Source organism: Centropristis striata, chromosome 3, assembly GCF_030273125.1.
Source record: "Centropristis striata isolate RG_2023a ecotype Rhode Island chromosome 3, C.striata_1.0, whole genome shotgun sequence".
Lineage (NCBI taxonomy): Eukaryota > Metazoa > Chordata > Actinopteri > Perciformes > Serranidae > Centropristis > Centropristis striata.
In genome coordinates this window covers 32205915-32216206 of record NC_081519.1, presented here as the reverse complement: position 1 = coordinate 32216206, position 10292 = coordinate 32205915, and the positions used below count along the sequence as shown (strand labels likewise).

Below are 10292 nucleotides of genomic sequence, written 5' to 3'. Positions count from 1 at the left end.
ACAGGTGTCAGTTATTTCTGTTGATTGCTTTGATCTGATTGCCTTTGATCTTTGATGTGATTACAGTTACAGATACCCACACACACACATGCGCGTAAGTACTCACACTCCTCACACATGCATACACATGCTTCAAACACGCGCGCGCGCGCGCGCGCACACACACACACAGGTAACTTTATGCGATTTTCGCTACACTCACACACACACACACACACACACACACACACACACACACACAGATTTTGAGGTTAAAGGGCATAGTTTGAAATCTCTGAAGAGTTTCATCATAGTGTACACACACTGGCAGTAGCCCCCGTGGCCCTTTCAAAATTTCCCCAGAGGAAATTTTCTAGTTATATTTATTATAGTCTCTTTCCCACAGCAACCCTACATAGACAATAACACATCATTTGCATCCATGACTACTTTATCTTTTACCTTTAAACTATTTATTATCTTTTTAGACTACTTATTACATATGCGTAATGTCTGAATGTCTTTTTTAAAGCACCTTATATATGAGAAGCACACGTAAATTTAGTTGTATACTATTTTAATACAATGACAATAAAGGAAAGCTTGAATCTTGAGTGATTTACTGATTGGTCAGATGCCACAGTGTCACTATCTGTGACATAGAAATCGGAGTGCGAGGAGACCTGTTATAGATGTCTCAAGACTCAAGTTACCAAATATGGTTCTTTGCCTGATAAAGGGTTTAATATAACACATGAAAATGAATACATAAATTATAGTGAAAGTGCCATAAATAATAATGAAATAATTATTGTATATAATAGTAACTTAAATAATTCAAATAACCCAAAACATATTTTTTCCATTAAGTAAGGTTACACTACCTTTAGATTCTTCAGCCCTAGGTAACTTTATGTTAAATTGCAGTGGATAACCAAAAATGTTTGGCTGAATGGATATTTGTGCATGAAATGATGCACACTTTATTCTGCATTTAGTATATTTTCTACGGAAGCCCTGAACCGCAAGTGAAGAATTTTTTTTTTGAGATGTTATCTTGTTATTTCGAGATCATATCTTGTTATTTCAAGATAATATCTCATTATTTCGAGATAATACACATATGTAAAAAAAAATCTTCCAAAATTTTTTTTTCTTCAGATATTATCTCATTATTTCGAGATAATATCTCGTAATTACGAGATAATATCTCGTTATTTCGAGATAATATCTAATATATATTATTTTATTAATTTATTAATATTAATATATATAAAAAAAATATATATTTTTTTTTACATAGGTGTGTTATCTCGAAATAACGAGATATTATCTCGTAATTACGAGATATTATCTCGAAATAATGAGATAACATCTCAAAAAAAAATGTCTTCACTTCAGGGCTTCCGTAATTTTCCACTGGTTGGAAGGCAGAACAAGCATCTGGGGTTTGAACAGTTCAGTCAGTAGGTTATGGACTATGTTTAAAAATAACTTTCCATTCATCAGTTGCCAGAACATTAGCCCTGAGGTCCATATGCAAAGTTTTTTTTTTTTCTAATTCTTAGTCACTTGAGGAAGAACTCAAAAAGCACATCACTCAAAGCGTCAGTTTGTTCCATTATCCACGTCGTACAATAAAAAAATAAAAATGAAGTCCGGAGCTGGAAACAGGGGCCGCTCCTTTTCAAAGTAAGAGTCTTGAAATGTGTTGGCTGCATGGATGGAGAGCTAACCTAAATAAATAACCCATATAATGAACCTAATGAATAATGAACTTAGTAACATAATTCACAAGTGACAAAGGCCGACAGCACAAATGAATATTAGTTTGAAAAGATATTGTATGGTTGACAGAAGCCCTCAGTTACTTCAGTTTGCTTATGCAAAAACCCTGAAGTGTATTTACAGTTAGCTTTTTTTCGTACAATTAATACATTTGTAACCTTTTTTTCATGTAATGTAATGGTTATGTTGGTGTGTCCGGAAGTTTTGGGAGATACTGCAGGTAACGTAGGGACAGATACACAAATAGCCAGAGCTGTAGTGTAGCTTCTAATCTGTTTTCTATTTATTGTCTTTTCCTCTGGGTTTCTTCACATATACAGCTTGTGAACTGCACCATCTGCTTTTCTACAGGCTTCTCTTGGCTTTGGGACCTCAGTATGCACAAATATTCAAATTCAGTAGATGGAAATGGCAAATGTGTACTACATGAGAAAAACGATGTGGTTTTTGCCTTAAACTGCATGTTATCAGCATAAAATGCATGTAAAGAGGAAGCTTGTGGGAACTCAGAGAGCCTATTTTCATTCAGATAGCATAACGTCAGAGGTCACATTTCACCACTTTGAAAATCACAATGAAACATTAGAAAAATAGCCAAACTTTGCAGTATTATTGCCACAACTTCCCGACATGATATCATGAAGCACATGGTGCCTATAGTTTATAGCAAAACGTCAGAGGTCACATGACCGCTTTGAAAATCGCCAAAAAAGACTAACTTTGCAGCGTTTTTTCAACAAATTTCCAAATATCAGAACAATTACAGGAGTATTTATAGATCTTCCTAAACGTTGGACTCCAACGACACTGATTACGTCAGCCAGGTCATGGCAAAAAACAGCGAGAAAACAGTAATAAGAAATAATGAGAAGACCCAAGAAGAGGGCAGGGTCTCTGCAGACACAGACACTGTTACACACTGTGACGAGTGGGTGGATAGTGATGATGACAGGGATCCTTGTTTTATGAGTCTATACATTGTTTTTGAGGGAATTCCTAATCATTCTGCTTTTGGTTTCTGGTGAGAACAGTCTTGCATACTGAAGGCTTTGTGGAGACTGTTCCCTTCAATAAAAAACTTTAGGTTATTTACATAACCCCGGTTCTCTGAGTAATATGAGTGAGATGTCTCACTATGGGATGCACGCCCCCGCTGCAGACCTCAGAAGCATTAATCTCAATACGCCAATCCTGATTGGCTGGTAAACGTGTCCGTCCGTCCGCCCGCGGTAGTCCCACCTCCTATAAGTACCGCCTGCGGACGGGAACACGTCATTCAAGATAAGCACCTCTTCTCACCCGCCCAAGCAAGAAGGGTTGTCTGGTGAGACATCTCACTCATATTACTCAGAGAACCGGGGTTATGTAAATAACCTAAAGTTCTCTTTCATAATATTTCGTTCGATGTCTCACTATGGGATATGGTTGCTCCCGTATTGCCAGACAAGCTTATCCAGCGTCCACCAACCCTCAGGGAAACCAATCTGTTCCAATCAGGACATCAATACCGCGCTTGCCACGCAAGGAGCGGAGACGTCCAACATATAAAAGCGGACAAAAGTGAGAGGCGAGGACCAACTCGCCGCCGCACAAATGTCCTGAACAGACACTCCCCTGAACAAGGCCCAGGATGTAGCCACGCCCCGAGTCGAGTGCGCTCGCAGACCCACAGGTGGCTGCAAACCCTGACCCGCATAGGCCAAAGCAATCGCCTCCACCACCCAGTGGGACAGGCGCTGCTTCGTAATAGGCTTCCCTCTATGAGGACTAGCCCAGGAGATGAACAGCTGATCGCTCCTCCTGAACCCCCCAGTCCTATCCACATAGGTGCGCACAGCACGGACTGGACATAACGCATGCGACCGCAGCTCACCAGATGAGGCAGCAAAGGCCACAAGGTCAATAGGAGAACATGAGCCCACCACCTTAGGCACAAAAGCCGGGTTGGGCCTCAAGGTCATCCTCACATCCCCCGGGAAGAACTGAGTGCACGACGGGTGCACCGAGAGCGCATGAATGTCACTAACCCGCTTCGCCGAAGCCAGAGCCAGTAACAACACCGCCTTGAGAGACACGTGTTTCAAGTCGGCCCCCTCCAGTGGTTCAAACGGAGGGCCCTTGAGCCCCTCCAAAACCACAGCCAGGTCCCAAGGCGGCACCAGCGGCCTGGACACGGGGAGAAGCCTGCGCGCCCCCTTCATAAAACGGCAAACGAGTGGGTGCTGGCCCACCGTCAGCCTCCCAAACCCCACGTGGCACGCGGCAATAGCCGCCAAGTACACCTTAACCGTGGAGAAAGCCTTCCGATTGTCAATCAGGTCCTGCAAGAATGACAAAATCACCCCCACCGGACAGTGAAGAGGAACGTGGCCGTTACTGTGGCACCACTCCTCAAACACCCTCCACTTGCAGTCATACAGAGACCTAGTGGAGGCGGCTCGAGCACTCTGAATAGTGGAAATCACTCGCTGTGAGAGACCCCCAGCTGACAGACTGAGCCACTCAGGGGCCAAGCCCAGAGCGCCAGGCGCTCCGGGTGCGGATGGAAGACCATCCCCCCCCCTTGCGACAGCAGGTCCCTGCGCAGCGGGAGCTGCCAGGGTTGGGTGCACAGCAACCGATATATCTCCGCCAGCCAATGCATCGCAGGCCAATGCGGAGCCACCAGAATCAGCGCGTGGCCGTGCTCCCTCACTCTGGACAGAGTGGGGGGTATCAAGGCCAGGGGAGGGAACGCATAAAGAAGCTCGCGCGGCCAGGCGTGCGCTAACGCGTCTATGCCGAGGGGAGCATCCACGCCGCGCAGAGAGTAAAACAGCGCGCACTGCGCGTTCTCTCGCGACGCGAACAGATCCACCGCGGCCCGACCGTAACGGGACCACAACTGCTCCACAACCTCCGGGTGCAGAGTCCATTCCCCGTACACTGGCGCGCCCCTGGACAACAGGTCCGCGCCCGTGTTCAGGACTCCCGGAACATGCGTCGCTCTCAGAGAGAGGAGACGACCGCAGCTCCACAGGATCAGTCTGCGTGCCAACATGTGCAGCTGACGGGAGCGTAAACCCCCCTGACGGTTGATATACGCCACCGTCGTCGTATTGTCCGTCCTCACCAGGACATGATGACCCATGAGAGACGGAAGAAAATGTTTCAGGGAGAGGAACACCGCTGAAAGCTCCAGAAAATTTATGTGAGACCGCTGGAGGCCCACACTCCAGACGCCCCTCACAGACCTGCCCTCGTGAATCCCGCCCCATCCCGTCAGGCTGGCGTCCGTAGTGACCACCTTCCTGGACAGAACGGAGCCCATGGGTACCCCGCGGGTCAGAAAGGACGGGACTCGCCAGTGGCACAGCGACCTGGCGCACCCCGGCGTGACCGGCACCATCCGTGCGCCATGACGCACGGGGTCCAGCCCACATGAGGCCACCCACAGCTGGAATTCCCTCATGTGGAGGCGACCGAGACGGACTACGAGAATGGCAGACGCCATCAACCCGAGTAACCGAAGACACAACCTGAATCGAACAGATTTCCTCGGACGAAAAAGCGCGAGACATGTCCTGAAGACCCTCACACGCTCCGCCGAGAGGCGCGCCGTGAAAGACACCGAGTCCAGGGATAATCCCAGAAAGATTATCTCCTGCGCCGGGGACAGCACGCTCTTTTCCGCGTTTATCACGAAACCCAGATCCACCAGGTGTTGCATGAGAATACGCGTGTGCGCTCTGGCCTCCTGCTCCGACTGTGCCAGCAGCAGCCAGTCGTCCAGATATGTGGCCAGGCGAATGCCCTGCCGTCTCAGCGGGGCTATCGCCGCTTCCGTGCACCGCACAAACACCCTCGGGCTTAAAGACAGGCCGAAGGGAAGTACGCGATACTCGTAGCAGATCCCCTGGAAAGCGAACCTCAGATACTTTCTGTGGGGAGGATAGATCGGGATGTGGAAATACGCGTCTTTCAGATCGACAGAAGTGAACCAATCGTTCTGCCGCACAAGGCGCAACAGGGATGCGTGTGTAAGCATCCTGAATTTGTATTTCCTGAGAAATTTGTTCAGAGCACGTAAATCCAGGATAGGGCGAATACCAGTCCCCCCCCGTTTGGGAACCAGAAAATACCTGGAGTAAAAACCGCTCTGACACTGTGCGGGGGGAACGATACAAATTGCTCTTTTGTTTAACAGCGAGAGGATTTCCTCCTGCAAAACACGAGCTGACTCCCCCCGAGCCTGAGAGTGTATTATACCGGCGAAACGCGGAGGAACGGCGGCGAACTGCAGCCTGTAACCCCGCGAAATCGTCCTCAACACCCAAGGCGGAGCCGCGAGTGCGGCCCATCTCTCCCACCTGAGGGAGAGAGTGGTCTCGCACCGCAGCCCCTCCACCACGAGAGGCCCCAGCCGCGGTGCGGTGGCGGCCTCCCGTGGTGGAACAGTGGCACGGCACCCGGACGGCACAGTGGACGGCCGTCCGGGTGGGCAGCGCGGCGGCCCCGCCGCCCCCGCCTCGGCTTTTACCCGAGGGGGAACAGCGAGCGTTGCCACCGCGCTGCTCATTGTGATTCTTTTGGCTTTTATTAGCTGCGCCCTCGGCACTCGGCCTGGATGCGGCAGCGGGACACATTTTATTTTCTTTGAGAAAATGTGTGTGTGTGTGCGTGCTTGTGGACGTAAGACAGGGGCAACCGCTGAACTCTCCGCCGTCAAACGTCCATCTCTCCCGGCTCGCTCTGGCGCAGGCCGTGGCGGCTGGGAGGCGGGGGCGTGGGGGGCCCCCGGGCACACGCTGAAAAGCCGAACAGGTGGGGCTGGAGAACGGGGAACGTCCAGCTGCATCACCGGTGGAGAGAGGGGCGGTCAGGCCGCTCTCTTCTTTTTCCTGGCCTGGCCGGTAGCTTGCGCGGGCGGGGCCGGCGGAGCCGCGGCCGGGACCGAGGGTTTTCTGGGCCAGCTGGGCCGACCTGGCTGGGAAGGCGGCGCAGGCTGGGGTCTTGGCTGCTTAGGCACTTTAAACCGTGAAACCTGGGAAGCAGCCTGTGTGAAGGTTTTACGCTGCGCAGGTGGAGAGGGCGCAGGGGGCTTACGGGGGAGGCAGAGCTGGAGAGCCTCATCCTCCTTCTTTTTGGCTTCACACCGCCGTTGCATTGAAGCCAACGCGGAGCCAAAAATCCCCTCCGGGACAATGGGCATGTCCAGGACGTCGTCCTTCTCCCTGTCCGACAGGTTGGCGAGGTTGAGCCACCGCGCCCGTTCCTGCAGGACCATGGTCCCCATCGCTTTCCCCGTGGCCTGGACCGCGCAGCGTTGGACACGGAGACACAGGTCGGTAATGACCGGGATCTCCTCCCACGCAGCCGGGTCCTGAGTTTGCACAAAATCCTCACACAACTCAGCCTGGTAGGCCGTGAGCAGGGAGAGGACATTGAGCGCTCTGGCCGAAAGCGCAGCTGCCTTGTAGGCCTTTTCAGTCAGGGCTGACTGAAAACGGTCCGACTTAGACGGCAGGCTGGGGCTCCGGGAGGACACCGCTGACAGCCGCGGGTGGAGGTGCGCCGCGACGAGTGGCTCCATCGGAGGCATACAGAGCAGGCCCAGGCTCTCCATCGCTTCACAGTCGAGGGACGAGGCACCGGGGACCGGGCTCCTGCTGCTGTAGGGGCGGTCTTTCCACGAGCGCGCCACCTCATCCAGCAGTTCTGGGAAGGGGTGAAGTTGCCTTGTCGCGCTCCTGGCCAGGGGCAATTTCTTCCCCTCGTAGCGGGACCTGGTGGTCTCAGCTACGACAGCAGGCCAGGGGATGGCCAGCCGGGCAGCAGCGCGTTTGCACACGTCGAGCATGTCCGAGCTGGGGAGGGGAGAGGCTGGTAAGCTACTCTCATCTCCATCCCGAAAGGCAACGGAGACCGCGGGCTTTGCAGCCCCGGCCGGAGTGATGAAGACGTCGTCCTCTTCTTCATCCTCTGATATGAGGAGTTCCCATAGTCCAATTCCAGGACGTCTTCCTCCTGCGTGGAGACCGTGGCGAGGTCAGCCTGGGAGCCCCAGCTGGCACAAGCCTCCGGTACCGCCACCGCAGCGACCCCCGTCTCCTCTCCGTCTCCGGCGGCGCCGTCGGATGGGAGATAGGGGTCGAAGCCAGACAAGCTAGCCTGGCGGGCTAGCCGTCGGCGGAGACTCTTGACCGTGAACACCGCACAGTGTTGACACGAGCCGGGGACGTCGATAGCTAGCCGGGCGTGTTCCAGCCCTAGGCAGCCCGAGCAGACCTGGTGTGGATCCCTGCTCGCAATCTTGTTCCCACAGCGGCACGAGCGGGCCGCTGAGTCTCCGTGCCCTCTGGTGTGAGGGGTATTCACCTCCATTCCGTGCGAGCTGGTGTGCAGGCAGGGAATCGAGGACGGTTAGCTGGTGTGCTAACGCTAATTGCACCGAGGGACCGGCTGGTGTGCCGACACTCGGTACTCGAGCTGCCTGGTGTGGCGCCGAGGACAGTGCTGACCAAACCGTGGTGGGGCTAGGAAGCACTGAAATCGATCTGGTATGATCGACGAAGCAATAAAATGTCCAAAAAACTAGCTAGCGCCCGGCGACAGAAGCTAAATAAGATCCGTCTACAGACAGTTAAGCTAGCCAGCCTTGGACGCAAGATATGCTCCGGGTGAGAAGAGGTGTTTGAATGACGTGTTCCCGTCCGCAGGCGGTACTTATAGGAGGTGGGACTACCGCGGGCGGACGGACGGACACGTTTACCAGCCAATCAGGATTGGCGTATTGAGATTAATGCTTCTGAGGTCTGCAGCGGGGGCGTGCATCCCATAGTGAGACATCGAACGAAATATTATGAAAGAGAACACATTTCTACTCCTTACTGCCAAATCTGTATTTCCCAGTTATTTTCAAGAAAATCAACACTCACACTTTGTGGAGGAAGAGATATAATTGGAGGAATGTCACATCAAAGAATCAGAAATCAAAGAATCATGTTCTTTGATTTTTCAAGCGCATTCAACACCATCCAACCCAACATACTTAAAAACAAGCTGACAGAGATGGGAGTGGATCTTTCCTTCATCACAGATTACCTGACAGGAAGACCACAGTATGTCAGGTTGGGGAACTGTGTTTCTGGGACATTAATGAGCAGCACAGGGGCTCCACAAGGCACTGTACTGGCTCCATTCCTGTTCACACTGTACACAGCGGACTTCAAATACAACTCTGAGTCCTGCCACATCCAGAAGTACTCTGACGACACTGCTATTGTGACGTGTATCAGGAATGGACAGGAATCTGAATATAGGGATCTGATAAAAGCCTTCAGTGACTGGAGTCACAAGAACTATCTCCTATTGAACACCTCAAAGACTAAGGAAATGATCAGAGATTTCTGCAGGCTCAAGCCCCCTATTCAGCCAGTGAACACCTGTGGGGTGGACATGGAGGTGGAGCCAAGTTCTACGTATCTAGGTGTATACCTGGATAATAAGTTGGACTGGTCCCTAAACACAGACGCTCTCTACAAAAAGGAGCAGAGCTCCTCTTTTTCTTCTTGAAGCTCAGATCTCTGGACATGTGTAGTAAGATGCCGCAGATGTTTTATCAGTCTGTGGTGGTAGTGTGTTGTTTTATGCTGCAGTCTAATGGGGAGGCAGCATCACACACAGAGATGAAGGCGGTTGGACAGACTGGTCTAAAGAGCTGGTTCTGTGGTTGGAGCCAGGTTGGACACACTGGAGGAGGTGGTGGAGAGATGACCTGTCATCATGTTCCAGGCCATCCTGAAATACCCAGATCATCTGCTACACAAAACCTTTATGGACCAAAAAAACAGCAGTGGACGGCTCCTCTCTCTCTGTTGCAGGACGGTGAGATACAAAAGATCCTTCTCTCCTACAGCCATCAGGCTGTCTCATTCTAACAGAGATTCTACCAGACTAACTGAACTTACCCTCGGGGATAAATAAAGTAATTTTGATTTGATTTGATTGATTTGTATTCACACTAGATTTCAAATCTGTGGTCAGATGTGGCAGCTGTCCCTGCTGTGTCTCTAGCACTAATTTAACTGTTGCGTTCCATATGTTATTCCACTCAACCACATGTATTTATTGGTCTCACGTATGTGGATGAAGACTAAAGGTGAAAATGTAAATAACCTCATAGTGTTGAATCTCAAATGTAAATCACTTTATCTCTCTGTCACCATGAGCCTTCAACAGAGTCTAACACTCTAACACCTCTCCAGCCGTGTGGTGAGATGCCCTGCATCATGAGTCCTCTTAACACTTGATGTTAGGCAGCGGGGTCCTGCTCTGTCTCATCCATCATCTTCAGCTCCATCTTCTCATCCATCTCTCTCTTAACACCGCTTTCTTTGTGACTGTCTCTTCAGTACTTATCACGTTGTCTTCACATTGAAAAAAAATGAGGTGGATGCTGAGGTCTTCTGTCTGTTGTGACAGTGTTGTGTCCGTTGTCCATCTGTTCTCTTTCTTCCAGCCGTCATCCATGTACTCCTCCCTCT

At 50.8% G+C, this 10292-nt stretch overlaps 1 protein-coding gene across 1 annotated transcript; it reads right to left on the bottom strand.

Annotated features, from left to right (window-relative positions):
* Positions 1–3260: 3260 nt before the first annotated feature.
* LOC131968095 (uncharacterized) lies at positions 3261–7282 on the bottom strand. The gene is made up of 2 exons (XM_059328840.1): positions 4233–7282; positions 3261–4191 (listed from the first exon to the last, which is right to left on the bottom strand). The coding sequence occupies exons 1-2, from the start codon at positions 6602–6604 to the stop codon at positions 3261–3263; spliced, it is 3303 nt and encodes a 1100-aa protein (XP_059184823.1). The 5' UTR covers positions 6605–7282.
* Between the last annotated feature and the right edge of the window lie 3010 nt (positions 7283–10292).